The 17968-nt window shown below is 39.3% G+C and overlaps 1 protein-coding gene across 1 annotated transcript; it reads left to right on the top strand.

Annotated features, from left to right (window-relative positions):
- The first annotated feature begins 277 nt into the window (after positions 1 to 277).
- Positions 278 to 16082, top strand: AK3 (adenylate kinase 3). The gene is made up of 5 exons (XM_034410342.3): positions 278 to 728; positions 8035 to 8154; positions 9985 to 10157; positions 11684 to 11802; positions 15109 to 16082. The coding sequence occupies exons 1-5, from the start codon at positions 578 to 580 to the stop codon at positions 15230 to 15232; spliced, it is 687 nt and encodes a 228-aa protein (XP_034266233.2). The 5' UTR covers positions 278 to 577; the 3' UTR covers positions 15233 to 16082.
- The last annotated feature ends 1886 nt before the right edge of the window (positions 16083 to 17968 follow it).

Here is a 17968-nt window from a genome sequence, read left to right as displayed (position 1 = left end):
AAAAAGGGAGGGAGGGAGAAAAAAGAAAGGAAAGAAGAAAGGGAGAGAGAGAGAGAGAGAAAGAAAAAAGTAAGGAAGGGGGAGAGAAAAAATGGGAAGGAAGGGGGAGAAAGAAAGAAGGAAGGCAGGCAGAAGGGAGGAAAAAAACAAAGGGAAGGAAGGGAGAGAGAAGGAAGGGAGGGAGAGCGGGAGAGGAAAGAAAAGGAAGGAAGGGGAGAAAAAACAAGTGAAGGAAGGGGAAGAAAGAGAAGGAAGGAAATGAAAGAAGGGAGGGAGAGGCAGAGAGGTTGCAGACAGTGAAATGAGGGGAACGGAGCCCCGCTGACGCCGCCCCTGCAGCGAGGCCTGTTTGCAGCCGGGAGGCCGGGCTTGGGACCGAGGGAGGAGTCATTCCGGGCTGCTTCGTCGACCAGGCGGCGGAGACGCCCATTTTCTTGAGTTGTTGGGCTGATACCTGTCGGGCCGAGGCCGGGACCGGCGTGGCCCTCCGGAGGAGATGCTGTGGATTTAGCGGGCGCCACTGCAAGGCGAGGGAGGGGGACGCTGGGATTCTGCTTTCGTCCCATCCCGCTCGGCCATGGCGGTGCGGGCGGCGCTGATGCGGGCGCTGATCATGGGGGCCCCGGGCTCTGGGAAAGGCACCGTGTCTTCCCGCATCGTCCAGCACTTCGCCCTGAAGCATCTCTCCAGCGGGGACATCCTGAGGGAGAACATGAACAAGAAGACCGGTAAGGAAGGCGAGTGAGGACGCCACCACGTAAAGCGATCTAGTTCAGAAACGGCAGAGTCGCCCTTATCTAGAAAAGTACAGAAATCCAACGGTTATATTTGTTATTCTAGCAAAGATAAGAGTGGGAAATGAAAACGTGCTTTGGGCAAGCCTGGTATTCAGGTGACTTGGTTCACCTATTGTGCTAAGCCAATACTCGACGATTTGCAGGATATGGGAAGCCAGACGTTCAGCCCCCAGCCTGGTGTTAAATGTGAACCAAGCCCTGGTTGATTCAAGATTTGAAATTCTGAACGGGAAGGGTTACAAAATAGTTGAAAATAGTTGCAAAACGTGCTAGAATGAAAAGCTTGCAACTATTATATAAAGGTTTGGTCGGCAGGCCTTGTAACAGTATTCTCTTCATGTGGGTTTGGGGTTTTTATTGCTCCAACATTTATTTATTCCACAGCATATGGTATCCCTGTACCCTGGGCAATGTATGTACCGTAACTGTCATCAATAATTCTTTCCCAACTATCATTAAAACACCGGTAATGAAATTAAATGGAGCTACAAGTGCTTTTATTAATGTACCAACTCTTCATTGGTGTCTGTTTTACTTTCACTGTTTCACCTCATTGAAGAACTTGAATGAAGCTCAGATGTTTTAACAGATGAAGGACCAAATCTGTGGCACAGCAAGTTGAAATTCACTGTAGTCCTCAGAGATCTACTTAGTTATGTTAAGCATAGCTTAAGTCATATTTTTCCGGTGTTTGTAGTGCAAGCCGTCATGCATCCCAAAGAAGCAACATATGTGTGTACATTGTGGAGGTATATTTGGCATGTTTTCTAGCATGCAATATCTTAATAAATTTCAACCTGGCATGGAACACTGGCAGATTCCATCATTGGGCGAGGAGAAGGCTTCTCTGATTGATTACATGATAATTTAAGGGCTGTCCAACCTTGACAACTTTAAGACTTGTGGACTTCACTTCCCAGAATTCCCCAGCCAGTATGGAAGTTGAAGTCCACAAGTCCTAAAGTTGCCAAGCTTGGAAACCACTGATCTCAAAGAATTCAACTTCCTTTATACAAATTTTTTACCTAAATAGCCATTCTGATTTTGATAATCTTTTTAGTATCTCGGGGTAATGGCATTGGGTAATCTGGAAATGGATCCAGTTGTTAACATGGCATTTGATCTGGGGCTGGAGCTAGTTTGTGTTAGATGGATTTATCAGTGTAAAGAGTCACAACTGTTCTAATGTAGCATTGCAGATATACGTTATAGTAATTGAAGGTTGTCTTGGAAACTGAACATTATCAAATGAAATCACTCTAGCCACTACTGTTTGCTCAAATACTGAGGAAGAGCGAACTCTAAAAGAAAAGCTTGCCCCTCATTTCTGATTTAATGAGTACCTAGGGCTAAGAATAAACTGATTATATATTTTAAAACACCTACAGATGATTTAGCTTTATACACAAGATCTGGGGGAAAAAACCCTAGGATAAATACCTGAGGTTTCCCAGCTACACTTAATAGCAGCATCGAAAGCCTAATGTTAGCAACTAATAGCTTCCCATTCAATTAATAAGCTCCTTTCATTTCCTTACCTTATACCAGCCACAGAACAAGGGGAATGCTTTTAGGGCACTATATGGAGAAGAACATTTGCCTGAATCTAAAATAGAACCTAATGTTAACCAGTTCCCTAGTTGGTCCTTTTCTTTCTTACATTAAATCATGTCTCAGATTCTCAGAAACTTGCTGAACAAGTCCTAGCAAGTTTTTTTTTTACAAGCTCTGAAATAACAGGCCTCATAAAACAGTTCAAGCCTAATAAACCTCAGATAATGATTTTATTGCTGCCAAAGTCTTATGCCATAATTGGAAATAACTAGCCTCTGTATTTTTCTCCTCTGTTCATCTACATGGATTGTACCACACAAATGCCCAACAACAGGGGTCTAACCATTATAGAGTGCTTGTTTATTAAGAGGGTACTTCTGAACTGCCTGCTATCGACCCATCAGCCTCTAAGCATAATAAGAAAGCTCTGTGCTAAAGTCAACACAACAAATTGGCTGTCTGGATTAACTGTTAGAGCATATAGAGGCAGATGTGCAAACTGGCTTTAGAGATGGACGCTATCCTCAACTTTGTTCAAGTATGGCAACATTTGGCAGAAAAATATTCATCTAAGGCAGACTCTGCCTCCCTTGTCTTAAGGTCTGCATTTGATTTCATTTCCAAAAGCAAAGTTGTGGAATAAAGTCATAAATTCTTTTATGATAGGTAGATACCTGGTTGCTGTTAATCCATAATCCTTGTGAGAATGCCAGTATAAAGGTTCATTGCAGTATGCAAGGCCATTATGCTAAACAGATCCCAACCCAAAAAACAGTACTTCGCTTTTAACAGAGTAGTATGAAAGCCTTATTTGGCAAAAGTGCATGTACAATTACTGTTTGGTGCTTAGATGGGACCTTACTGTTCTTTTGTCCTATTGCAAAAGGTCTGCTCCGAATTGTTCCAAGTGGCCCCATATTCTCCTAATATAGTATTTAAGGAGGGAGGTAGGATTGATTGAAATTGAAACAGGCTTTGCTTTATTGCATTCTGGTTGAAGCTGTTGTTCTTTTCGGAAGGCTTGGATCCTTTTCTTTTTGCAAAGTTTTTCAAATTTTGAATCAACAAGGAATAGAACAATGTAGCAAAATTGCAGTATTATGGTTTTTCTCCTAGGGAAAATTGAAAATTTCTAATTGATAATTTTCTAATTGTAAATTTCTAATCGATAAACTCTTACTGTACTCAAGCAATGTGCCCAAGATATGAAAACCTAACTGGATCCTTTTGCTCAGGGTCAGCAAGATAGCTACACAACTGTCCCTAAACTGTCCCTAAACTCTGGAGAACACTAACTTTAGTAAGAAAGCTACACAACTCTCCCCAAACTCTGGAGGACATTAACCTTAGCACCCTTTGTCTTCCTGTTTCCATCTGCTCAGTTCACATCAATATTCCAATGGACAGTTAATAGATTTACAGACTTAGCAGAGTATTACCCTAAACTCTGGAGGACACTAACCTTAGCTACGATAGATAGCTAAACAACTGTCCCTAAATTCTGAAAGACACTAACCTTAGCAAGATAGCTATGCATAGATAGCTATGCAGTTGACCTAAACTCTGGAGGATACTAACCTTAGCATGCTTTAATACACTCCCTACAGGGGTTCTTGAGGGCAGATACAAAATAATTCCTGAACTAAGGCTGGGTCCTTATGGAGAATGGTCCATAAAAACCATAATCTGTGTTCTGCCATATTATGTTTTTTTTCTAAGGGTACAACGGTCTTTTGATGAAGTCCCCAGGCAATTCTGAAATATTTAATATACAGTTATTAGACCAGTATGATTCCATTTCTGTGAATGTAGTCAAATTCTGTTACACTGTCAGTAAAACCAGACAGTCCTTGATTTTATCCATGATCTAGACATAAACTGTTTTATTTTGTTCCATCTGATTGTTGTATTCTGATGAGTGACCATATTAAAAGTATGTATGTATGTATGTATGTATGTATGTATGTATGTATGTATCCCCATATCCATCCTTTTTAATGCATCAATTTAGTATTTGGGTTAGGGATAGATTGTCCTGGAGAAAAGTTACGTGGTTGCTAGGAGTCAAAAATAACTTGATGGCACATCTTAGATTAGCACTGGAAATGTGCAAAGAATAAAGAGCAGTTCCTGTTGAATTGGACCCAAATCCTGCCCTGTTCAAACTTTTAAAGAAAAACATGGTTTGGCAGGCCTTCTGAGACCCAAGAAGTATGTGGATATTGCTGATCTTTTAACTGGTTTTATGATTATTTTTAAGTGTTATCTGAATTGTTAGTTGATTGTAAACTGCTCTTTTATATATTGTAACACAGTGTTTTTTATTTGTACATTTCTAAGTGATGCTTAGAGAGCCAGATTAGTGTACAGTTTAAGGCATCAGGCTAGAAATTAGGAGAATGTGACTTCTAGTCCTCCTTAGGCACAAAGCTAGCTGGGTGACCTTGGGCCGGTCACTTTCTCTCAGCCCTAGGAAGGAGACAATGGCAAGCTACTTCTGAAATCTTGCCAAGAAAACTGCAAGAAAGACTTGTCCAGGCAGCCTTGGACATGATTGAAGATAAGAAAAAAAGTGATGCTTAGAAATATGCTGTGTCTGAAATTCAGTTTACTTCACAATTGATTGGTGTTGGGTTGTTCTACTTTGTTTATAATTTTTCCAATTGAACAGATAGTAGAATCTGTTTAGCTACTGAGCATCATTCTCTGACGTGTTTTGCATAACATGTCTAAATGTATTATATTTTACAGAACCAGGATATAAGAAAGCTAATGCATAACCTGCAAAGCCTAAATTTTCTAAATTAACCACTATGATGACTCACACTACAATAATCCATTAGTCTGTAATCTATTAATTTATAATCCATATTAGAAAGATGGGTTGTAGGGAATTTGACAAATGACTCACATCTTGAATTGTGTTTATGAGAATAATTTCCATAATATTATAGCATGGTAAAACAGACTTTGAGATTATTTTTAAATTCTACTATAACCTCATTTTTCCACAGCAAATCTATAAGCAGTGCAAGTAGTCCTCGACTTACGTCCGCAGTTAAGTCCAACATTTATGTTGTTAAGTGAAACATTTGTTAAATGAGTTTTATTTCATTTTATGATTTTTCTTGCAACGGATGTTAAATGCCTCACTAAAATTGCTAAGTTAGTAACAAGGTTGTTAAGTGAATTTGACTTCTTCATTGACTTTGCTCATCAAAAGGACACAGAAGGTGATCAGCTGATTCCAGGATACTGTAACCATCATAAATATGAACCAGTTGCCAAGCGTCCAAATTTTGATCACATGGATGCTGCGAAGGTTGTGGGAAAAATGATCATAAGTCAACTTTTTTCAATCCCCTTGTAACAGTCACTAAATAAACTGTTGTAAGTCGAGGTCTACCTGTAATATAAATAGGGAGGAAAAAATAGCCCAAAATATGAATATGTGAAAAAACACAAAGTGATAGATATGTACTGGATTACTTTTTAGATTTCTAAAGATTAGTATAAAGTCACTAAAAGATATACCCTGTTATTTTGGTTGCAGAATTTCCTCTGCACGCCCTGAAGGCATCTAGCCAGTTTAAATAGTTTCAAGTTCATATAAGTTAAACATTTACTTGTACCGACACTTAAAGGTTAACATCAGTGACTTCGCTGAGTTTAAAGTCTTGCTGTTCTTGGAGCATGTTAGCAGCTGCAGAAAGTATGTTTAATAATAGAGAAAAGAGCACAGATTTAGACTTTTCTTCTTAGGGCAGAAAGATGTTACTTGCTTGAGCAATTCATGAGCTTTCCTTTCTCCATAACAGGGGTGTCAAACTCGATTTCATTGAGGGCCACATCAGGGTTGCGTTTGACCTCATGGGGCCGGGGTGGGTGTAGCTGGGGTCGGCATGGCCCGCTCAACATCACTCGTGTCAGGGGCACCTGTGGTGGCCCGAGAGCTCTGCCAGCGAAAACGGGCTCCCGAGCTCAGTTTTTGGCTGCAACGTCCTCCTGCAACCCTCCTATGATGGTGTGCTTCAATGGTTAAGATGGCCTAGAGATTGGTAGTTGAACATAGATCTTTTTAACATTTATGTTTTATTGTGTTCTACTAATCTAGATGAAATGTTTATATATTGCTAGTCCATGTATGATATGCCATACACTAAATAATATTAATAAATTACTGTTCCTTTTCTTTGACAAAGTTCCTACTTTATGCTAGGAGTTTGAATGGTACATGATGGCTTACATGCAAATTCCAAGATTATATTTACATTTTGTTAAATTCAGTATATTTTAAAAATTAAACTTACACAGGCAATAAGAAACACTACTGTGTTCAGGGAAATGTCTCAATAATTTATGTGTGAGATTATTGGGTGCACTTTCTGCTCTTTGCTATTGAAGCATCATACTAAGTTGCTGACTCCTTCTGTCAGCAGAAGCAACTAAATACACATGCAGCTTTCCCGCTTTATAGTTTGTCTTACCTTTATCATTTGTTTAATGTTTCTTTCAAATTGGAATCAGTTCTTGATTTCCCGAAAAACCAGAATCAGAAACAAATGATAAGATTAAATCTGAAATGACGCAGTTAAAAATAAACAGCGGAAGTCATGTTATTTGAAAGGAAACATGTAATGTAAACATTTAATAGATATGATTATGACAGCCAATTTGCAAGTGTGGTTGTATAGTCTAGGCCCATGATGGCAAACCTATGGCATGCGTGCCCAAAGTGGCACATGAACCCATGTCACCTGGCACGCGTGGCCTTGCCTGTTTGCCTTCCCGGTTTCTAGCGCGCATGCACGGGTGACTATCAGCTGTCCTTCACACACATGGCAGTGCCGAAAACCGGTGTGCACATGCACACTGGCCAGCTGATTGCCGGGTGTGCATGTGCGCCAGAACCCGGAAGTTTGGCTTTTCCAGAGTGCAGTCCCGATTAGTGCGTGCGCGCATGCATAATATTTCCACACAAACTTTTCAGCACACAGTGCCAAAAAGGTTTGCCATCACTGGTCCAGGCTCTCTCTACAATCACTACATGCCGAAGTAAACCACAATAATTCATTAGCACCCTATTTGATCTACCAGTGTTTGTTTAGAAGCCAAAATTATCCCAAGTTATGGAATACTTCCAAACCAAGCTGCAAGGCCATAAACAACCTTAATAGTCTATTAAGTAGTTGATCTGGAAAATGTCCAATGAAACAAAATGGAAATTAATGAAGTGACTTGAATGGAGGAGTAGATGGAATTGAACAGTCTGTAAATGTAAAAGGAGAGGAAAGGAATGAATTAGCTATAGGAGCCAAAAAGCAAAGATTTCAGCTATGGAAGGAAAGAGAAACAAGAAGATATCTGTTGTCCTTAAATACTGAAAATCAAAAGAGTTAATAATTTGAGCAATGCTTATTTTGAACAAGAATAGTTTGATTTTGGTTTTGCAAGAGGATATTTTTTTTTGGCTGTGTTTCTTTAACCTTTACTGAGTCCTTAGTGTAATAGCAACCCTTAGGTGTAGTCTATAATTCTCTGGGAAAAATGTTTTTTTTATTGCTCATTTCCCCACCAATTAAAGATGAATGTTTAGTGAGAGCAAAACAAAACAAAACTATAACACAATTGCCTGCAAGTTCCCACTTCATTAAGATTTTTCTGTTCATTCTTGCTTCCACAGAAATTGGCCTACTGGCTAAGTCATATATTGAAAAGGGGCAATTGATTCCTGATGACGTCATGACCCAGCTGATGCTAAGTGAGCTGAAAACACTAGATCAGAACCATGTGCTGCTGGATGGTGAGAGCTTGCGTTGTACCTTTTTGTAAATGAAAGGTAGTTTCCAGGTAGTGAACCCTATATGTTAAACATAGGATGTTGGTTGATGATAAGGTGTTGGCATGAGTCAAGACTGACTTGAAGGCATACACACACGTATATCCAAGTTGGATTCTTAAACATGAGCTATAAAAGAGCTTGGATCCAGTTGTAGAAAAAAAGATACAAAAGAAAAGTGTCAACATCTATATTACTAGAGCTTTGTTAGACAAAGGATGTAAAAGTCTGTTCAAGCCCCTGATGCATTTTTGTCTGGATCATCTTGAGGGGCTTATTATAAAATTATTATCTGATAATAACCTTCTGAGCTATATAAATCAAGATGAAAAAATGCCAGATGAAGACAATGGAAAGGAATATTGGCAAAATAGTCCGTGTGAGATTAGGTGGCCCCCAAAAAAGCAACTTCCGTTGAATTCTGAAGCATATGCTTAGTGAGCATAATGGCTAAATATGAACATGCTCCCAATACACCAAGGAGGAGGTGGATTTTGAGATCTGGTTAGATTCGACAATGGTTTGATTGAGTTTTAGTTGAAATGAAGTGTTATATAGAAACTATCAGGGTACTGTATTTTAAATGAAATGATGCAGTGCTATATGGGAATATTCCAAAATATATCCATTTTTGGCACTTGGGTGTAAATGTTTCCAATTAATAAGCAGGCCAAGCCACACTCAGTAAGAGAAAAGTGATGATATGTTAGCCGTAAACATCGGCAGATATGTAAGCCTGGTGTGCCTTGCCCAAACAGAACCCAAGTCGGAAAGGTAGACTAAACATTTATTCTTTATTTATGTATACAAGCAAAGAGGGCACCTCACCCATTTGAAGAGCCCCTTAGAAAGGTGGAGAATCAATCAAGGATAATATCTGTAGCTCAGGGTTGAAATTGGGGAGGGGGGGGCTTGGTGCTCTTCAAGATTGCTTGTTTTCTTGCAAATGTTTCATTACCCAAACTAGATAACATCATCAGATAATGGTCTGTATAAGTCTGACCTGAGAGCCCCAAGAACCCCTCATGTGGAGAATCACTTTAACTTTAATCACTTCAATCATAAAGGGCTTGGACTGAGTCCTTTTGCTGGTTCCTATCATTTGACATATCTCTGATGCATGTAGCATGTAACATCTCATAATTTCTTAGTATGAACTTCTTACTGCTCATCTACATATTCAGGAGGTCTCACATTATAATGAGTTTGCAAGTTACTAAAGTTCAAGTCCATGTATGTGAAAAGAGAATCCTCGCCCTTGGTAAGTTTGAACCAGTTCTCTTATCAGGCTGTACTTGCGTAGCTTTCTTTGTTCCTTCAAGAACTAGCAACATTAATCAAAGAAGCATTAAAGAGCTAAAAACATTTTACTAAAGATTAAATATGAATGAACTAAAAACAAAGAACTAGAAAAATTAAATCAGACAGAGCCAATTTAGTCTAGGGCTAAACGAGGCTTGAAAGCAGAAAACTGTGAACAAGTACCACCTTAGTCATGAAGGCTAGCTGTGGGACTTTGATCCAGTCACTCACTCTCAACTCAACCTACCTCACAGGGTTGTTGTTGTGGAGTAAATAGGAGGAAGAAGCTGTGTTGAACATGTTCACTGCCTTGAGTTGTTTATAAAAATAATACAGGTGGGATATAAACAAACAAAATTAATTACTAGAAAACATTAATCAAAGAAACACCCCTCAGCTGCTGCCATCAGCCTGATTGGACTCCATCATACTGACAACTCATTTCTGTGCCTTTAGCTATTTGCAATGCCATTTTGTTTTGTTTTTACACAGGCTTCCCCAGGACTGTCCCACAGGCTGAATCGCTGGATAAGGTGTGCCCAATTGACACCGTGATTGTTTTAGATGTGCCTTTTGAGACCATCAAGCAACGTCTGACTGCACGCTGGATTCATCCTGCTAGTGGCAGGGTGTACAATCTTGAATTCAACCCTCCCAAAGTCTCTGTAAGTTGTGCCTATATCTAGGGCAGCCATGCAAAAACAGATATTGAAAGCTATCTGCTGTTCATGAGTGTTCACCAACTTGTACATCGAATCCCATTTTTCCAGTCAGCAAATGTGTGCTAAATGTTGGCTGATCCCCTCTGTTGCTAACCCCTGAAAAAAGTTCATTGTGATTGTAATCAAAATAGAGTTGTGTTGTCTTTAAATAATTCTGTGAGGTAGGCTGGGATTAGTGTTAGTTGTTTCTCTTTTGTTGTGATGAGTAAACAATCATAGCTGACATGATTTAACAATATCTGGACAACTATGTATAGCAATAGCACTTAGACTTATATACTGCTTCACAGTGCTTTTACAGCCCTCTCTAAGTGGTTTACAGAGTCGGCATATTGCCCCCAACAATTTGGGTCCTCATTTTACCCACCTCGGAAGGATGGAAGGATGAGTCAACTTTGAGCCTGGTGAGAGTTGATCTGCCAATCTGCTGGCAGTGGGTGATTAGCAGAAGCAGCCTGCAGTACTGCACTCTAACCATTGCACCACCGTGGCTCATCCCAGTTTAGTTGGAAAATTGCTCATCTTTTGCAATGATCACAATGTAGGAAATAAATTGGCACTTTTTACTTCCAGAAACTGTATACTATTGGGAATTTAAAAGGAAATAGAAGTATCAGCCTGCTGGGTCGAGAAGCTTTTGATGCTGGGCTTCAGACTTAAAAATAAAAGTCATTTTAAAATGGCTGAAATAAACTAACATGAGATTTCAGTTATTATTTTTTTAAACAATATTCCTTTGGGGATTTTGTGGAGATCTTCTTAAAACATTGCAGATGCTACAGGACAGCCTGCTGAGAATGTCATATTATTTTTTAAATTTTTAATTAAAAGGCAGAGTAAGAATTGGTTGTGATGGCATTTGAGCAATATTTTCATTAGGAGTATTTTAATCAGACTGTAAATAGCTTTTATATTTTTTTCAAGTGACAGAAAATCTAGAAACAGACAATTTACCTTCTAGGTATGTCAGTAATGCCTCCATAAAGCCATTCTAGTTCAGTCCATAACTTGATTTTTTTTTTACCAACTTGCAGTTTTGTTTTTATATTCTTGTACATACATACATACAATAATAGTTTTTTATAGAAATCAGCAGTGATCAAACTTTGTAAAAATAGTAACAATGTTAGAAAGATTGGACACATCTTTTGAAAGATCATGTCATACAATGCAGCCTTTTAATTACCATAGAAACCGTCATTGTCTCCTGCCCAATATTTTAAACCTGTCTCTTAATTGCTCAAGAGATTTCTTGGACTATTGCACGGATGCTGAATATTCATTTATTAAATATAAAGAATACCGCCTGTTACATGATGTGCTAACTTCTGTGATAAAAATGAGGGCAGGATTAGCAGTTTATAGCATAACTCAAAAACCAGAGAGCATGCAGATTCCATAGAAGAAAACTGATAGGTGTATAAACTGCTATTGTTCATAGTAGGGAATCTTCCTTTTCCCATAAACAGGGCCATGATGATCACACAGGGGAGCCTCTTGTTCAGCGTGATGATGATAAACCGGAAACGATTATGAAGAGATTGAAATCTTATGAAGCAGAAACCAAACCTGTCCTGGAGTATTACCGGTAAGCACATTTCAATGTGCAATATTTAGTCTTAATACATTTTCTTTAAACATCTCTGCAACAATTTAGGGATGTTTCAGATGTGCGACACAAACAGTGAGAAAGGAAGCCTAAGCATGGATTTTTGTCTTCCAACTCATGGGGTGGTCTAGGAGAAAAGAGAGAAGCTGTTATGGAGTCCGTGTTTACATCTGAATCTATATAACTAAGAACCAATTAAACTGAGATTAAGTTTGCTTATAATCACACAGGTGTGTGTCATGACTATATATTGATTTTACATCCCTGTAATCCTTTTCAATCCCTTTTTAAGTCCTGCCTGCATGAAGAATACTACTACTGTCTTCTGTCTTTGCACTCTTTTACCAATAGCTCTTCCTCCACACTCACGTTTGATTATATCCATGCTTTCATATTTTCAAAGGAAGTCTTTTAATTTTGTATTAGTAGAAAAAGAGGCATTTTGCTATAGCGATTCAAGGCACCGGACTAGAAACCAGGAGACTCTGAGTTCTAGTTATGCCTTAAGCATGAAGCCACCTGAAGGGCTTGGGGCCAATCACTTTCTCTGAGCCCTAGGAAGAAGGCAATTGCAAACAAATTCTGAAAAAACGAATGACTTTCCCATATATGACATCAGGAATCAAAATTGACTTGAAGACCCCAAAGGGGAAAAAGAGGAATAAGAAACATCTTGCTTTCTCTCATTGATGCCTCTACAGGTAATCCTCGACTTATAACTGCAATGGAGCCTCTCCTTTAGTCGTAAATTGGCATTATCGCACAGCAGAACACCGTGTGACCAGATCTGTTTTTTTGACTTTTTGTGGCATACCCATTGTTTACTATGGACTGTTTTTGCCAAAAAACAGAAGTAAATGCCAGTTTTCAGCAAAAATGTCATAACATGTAGTCAGATGGCTGTGAGCTGCTGCAAAAGGCTGTCAATTCAGGCCAGTTGCCAAGCGCCCACTATGCAGTCATATGACCATGGGGAAGGATGGCCATCAGAACTTCGGAATGGGTACCTTTGGGGGAGTCCATTGTAACTTTCTAAGGTCACTAAGTCACCAGTCATAAGTCAAGGAATTGTTGTGAATTTAGATATCTGTTCTTTTTTGTTGCTATGTGTCCATTCTGAGTGAGTTAGAATTAAAAGAGGAAAAATGCCCAGTGGGAGGAGAAAGGATTTTGAAACAAACATGACAAGACAGTACAATTATTCCTGTTGCTTCAAAACTGGGATGAGAGGATAAATTTAAGGAATGTATCCTTCTTGGTGACTTCTGCGTCATAGGAGTATGCTGTAAGAAAGGTACTTTAGAGCAGGGGTCTTTAACCTTTCCTGCTTGTGGACTGGTGGGGTGGGAAGGAGAGAGAATGGTTCCACGCAAGCAGTGGATCACATACTCGCACACACAGCTCCATAAAAGCACCTGCCACTCAGACAAATGGAGTTTCCCACACGAGTACTGCCGCTTGTCCAAATGGAACTGTGCGTGCTCACCCAACACTTGTATGCCCTGGTTTCGAATGGGCCACGGCCTGGGGATTGGGGACCCCTGCTTTAGAGTCAAATCAACCCTGTTATGGAGTCGCTTGGATTTTTGTAGCACCAAAACAATATTGCATGAATACTGTGCTCTGGCAACCAAAACAGAACTTGGCCAATGGTTATATTAACTTCTGTCATTTCCTAACCAGCTCCTGCTAGATGATTGCTACTGAGAAATGGTTATCTATTATTATTTATTGGTTATCAACTGTTCACTGAGATGATAACTTTATGACTGTACCCTGTGTCTTTATCCTCCAGAAGTTGCTGGTTACTGCATCAGCAGGGCTGTTTTCAGTTGTGGTTATTATTTTCCTGATGATTAAAGTTATACTTTGCCTTTCTTTTTGGATAAACAGTCAAGATGGTTTGCAGCCATTAAAATATATCTTGGAAAACACATAAAATTGCTAGAAGTGAAATAAGAGTTAAGTGCTAAAATGGTATCATTAAAGTTTGCAAGAGAGACACATTTTGGCCGTTTTCCTAAACTTTGGGTGAGAAGGCTAAACACAGCTCTTAGGGAGGGAATCCATTCCGTGATCTGGAAGCTCTACAAGAGAAGGGCCTCTCCCAGATGCCAGATAATTCAGTTTCTGACTGCAAGGCCATCTTCAAATGTCTATCTCCTGCTGAGCCAAGTAACATGTCCTAAGTATAGATTTCAGGCACAGAATAAGAATTGATACAAATTATATGAAGAAAGCAATATAGTTTTTTTATTTATTTATTTTATTTTTTTATATAGTTGACAATATAGTTGACAGGTCCACTATGAACGAAACAGTAGACTTGAAGTAAGGGAAGGCCAAAAGAAAACATGGAAACAGCTTGTAAAGCTGAGGGAGGTTTTAAAACTACTTAATAAAAGAGTGCAAAAGCAAGTAAGGCCGTCCTCAATTTACAACAGTTTGTTTAATAACCATTTGAAGTGACAATAGCACTGAAAAAGTGATTTATTACTGTTTTTGACACTTACAACCACTGCAGTTTCCACATGATCACCTGATGAAATGGAGCTGCATGGCAACTGACTCATATTTATAACAGTTGCAGTGTCCCAGGTTCAAGGAATCACCTTTTGCGACCTTCTGACAAGAAAAGTCAACGGAGAAGCCAGATTCACTTAACAACCATGTTACTAACTTAACAACTGTTAGCAGTATTATAGTATTTAAGGGGCTGCCACAAAGAAGAGGGGGTCAACTTATTTTCCAAAGTACCAGAAGGCAAGACAAGAAACAATGGTGGGAAACTAATTAAGGAGAGAAGCAACCTGGAATTAAAGAGAAACTTCCTAACAGTGAGAACAATTAAGCAGTGGGACAGCTTCCTTTCAGAAGTTGTAGGTGCTTCATCACCTGAGATTTTTAAGAAAAGACTGGACAGTCACCTGTCTGAAGTGGTATGAGGTCTCCACTTGAGCAGGGGTCTGGACTAGAAGACCTCCAAGGTCCCTTCCATGTCTATTCTGATTAACTGCAGTGTTTCACTTAACAACTGTGGCAAGAAAGGTTGTCAAATGAGGCAGAACTCACTTAACAAATGTCTCACTTAGCAACAGAGATTTGAGGCTCAAATTCTCAAATTGATACTACCTGTAGGCATTTTATAAAAGTTTGTATACATGTAGCCATAGAATCTTTGTTTTTTTTCTGCAATTGATCTCTCATTCTGGACTCTCAGAATCTAAGAATTGTGAGAAAAACTGTTAATGTGAAAATAACTAATGTACCTCGTCTTCTCTCTAGCCAAAAAGGAGTGCTGGAATCTTTTTCTGGAACAGAGACCAACAAAATCTGGCCTCATGTTTATCGTTTCCTCCAAACCAAGCTGCCTGAAGTGAGCCAGAAGGTGACTGCTACTCAAAGCTGAACATGATTCGTTTTACTAACACATGCAAACTACTAATATATGGCTAAATATCCAGTTTCCAGCAATCTTTGGAATCATAAAAAATCAGGAACGGACTGTGATGGAATTATGAGCTTGATATATAGTTGTCTGAAATCTCTAAAATGACCATGTTTTAGTTCTGTGCCAAAGTCTAGTAGGACGATTGACTGCTAGTTTTTTGTACTGGGCATACCTGGATTTTGTAAAATGTATTTAATAATAAACCCATTTTTAGCAACATTTAGTTAAAATATCCCTGGAGTTTGTCAAGAAAAGGATAGCAGTTTAAAATCAGTCCCATTTTGAGAATTTACACAAGACCCCTTAAACAGGATGTAAGGTAAAATCATAGTAAAAAGAATGAGGTAGTTTGTCTTGTACTCTATACATGTTGCTGGGCACGAGGCTTCTATAAATGAATAGTAATCTTGAATATATCAGTTTACTATTTTGGATACTTCCCTGAAACATATGTATTAAGAATTCAGACTGAAAACTGTTTAGAACATTTTCAAATGTTTCAAATTCTAGACCACTTTCGTCAATATTTACCAAAATGTTCCAATGCTTTGTGCTACTACGACAGATCTTATGGCTAGCAGTCCTGAAAGTGAAATTTGTACCGTTATGGTGTTTATATCAGGGGTGGACACATTTTTTCATGCCTGGGCATTTAGAATTTAACTTTTTTTTTTTTCAAATCTCCCAACAGTTGTAGAGGGTTTTTTCTTTATGCTGATAGCAGTAGTGGAGGAAGATGCCTCTTTTTGTAGAGTTTCTGGATGGAATTAGTAATTCATAATTAAAGCAGCCATTTTGCTTCTTCAAATGTACCATAATCTCTGTTGTTATCACAAACCCTTCGCTCTTTATCCCACCATCTTAGAAAAAAAGGAAGGCAACAAATTCTATTCAGCCAACAACAGTTAAAACATCATAATGCACAGCTATAAAAAAACCATAAACATAATCATCAGCTGAGAGGAAAAAAACAACCAGCCCCAACAAATGAAGGTAACCATTGCACAGGCTCTGCCATACATCCAAATCCTCAGTGGCAAAACCTTGTGTTTTAAGATCTTATGAAAGGGTAAGGGTTGGGGAGGGGGGTGATATCTAAAGGGAGGATACCATGGCAGCAAATGTTGCCTTCTTGGTCCTGCCAAGATGGCACTTTGAAATAGGACCTGGGGTGTATCTCTTTTGCTGGATCTAATAGCTCATGTAGACATAATTGGGGAGAGGCAGTCCCTCAACCTGGCCTCATGCCATGAAGGGCTTTATAGATCATTACCAGTACCATGAATTGAACCCAGAAGAATACTGGCATCAATGCAGCTCCTGGAGCAAAGGTGTAATGGGCTGACAAGGAGAATACATACCGTATATTTTGGAGTATAAGACACCTTTCCCCCCCCCAAAAAAAGAGGGTGGAAATCTGGGTGCATCTTATACTCTGAATGTGGCCCCGCCCACCCTCTGAAACAGAGGTTTCAGAGGCTGAAAAAAAAGCAGAGCTCACAACCAACAAACCTGTTGCCAAAATTCATCTCTGGGAACAGCTGATTGGGGTATTCCGGGAGGCAGATCCACCCGCCAACCAGCTTTTTTCTTATTTTCTTCCCAACAACTAAGGTGTGTCTTATACTCCAGTGCGTCTTATAGTCAGAAAAATACAGTAATTGCCTGTTTGTAATGGACAGAAGGAATAACCTTGAAGAGGAGGAAGGGCTGCAACTAAGATATTGGTCAGATGAAACAAACCTTGAATCCTGGGCAGAAATGTAATTTGTGAAAGTGTCTCAGGCATGACTCCCCCTAGTTCTCAAGAAGATGAGAGAAAGAGAGGGGACGTATATTCAGGCTTGCAAAATTATGCTACCGTAAATTTATAATACAAGTAGCATTCTTAACTTCAGTTTCCTAGCCTGGTCTACCTTGAAGAGCTGCCAACACATCACTGCATTCTGTATCACTTACTGATTTTGGATGCTCTTCAAGGCAATCCCATCTAAAGCATATTTTGCAAAGGTGACCAAGGCTCATGAGTGATCATGAGCAGAGCCTGCCAGTCGAGGAATGGGCAAAATTGGCACAAACAAGAAGTTGCACGAAGGGGCTTCTGGCCATGACTGCTACCAGTTCCTTGAAGAGAAACCATGAGTCCAGGCGGATTGTGCACAGGTTTTATTTGGGGTAGCACAACCCCACCCAGAGAAAATTCCTAAAACTAGAAAGTTCTAATATTCATAACCACTCAGTCTTGCTAAAGTTGAAGTAAAGCTGTTGTTTCCCTTTCAAACCTCACACCCTTGAGACACAAAGATTGAACTTCCACATTATCATTTGGGCAGGCAGGTACAGTTAAACTGTGTATCAGCATATTATACTGATACCTCACCTGTCCTGTGGGATGACCTTACCAATGGATTCATGCAGATTCTAAACAGGAGTGGAGACACTTTAAGCCTGGTGGAGCAATACACAGCATGGGAAAAGGGCCTGACCATTCCACACCACTCCTCACTGAGTAGAACTGGCTCCAGAGGAAGAAAGAATCAGCACTTATATTTTGAATCTGCAATTGAACCCAGAATTGCAGCCAATGGGTAATAGTAAAAAAACCAAACAACTACAGGAACACCCCCACCCCATTTGACACTCTTCAAAATGATCCAAAGGTACTTTCTTAATAGGCCTATTTTCCTCATATTA

The sequence above is a fragment of the Pantherophis guttatus genome, chromosome 2 (genome assembly GCF_059756535.1).
Source record: "Pantherophis guttatus breed Tessera chromosome 2, ASM5975653v1, whole genome shotgun sequence".
Classification (NCBI taxonomy): Eukaryota; Metazoa; Chordata; class Lepidosauria; order Squamata; family Colubridae; genus Pantherophis; species Pantherophis guttatus.
This window is presented reverse-complemented; position numbering and strand designations above follow the sequence as displayed.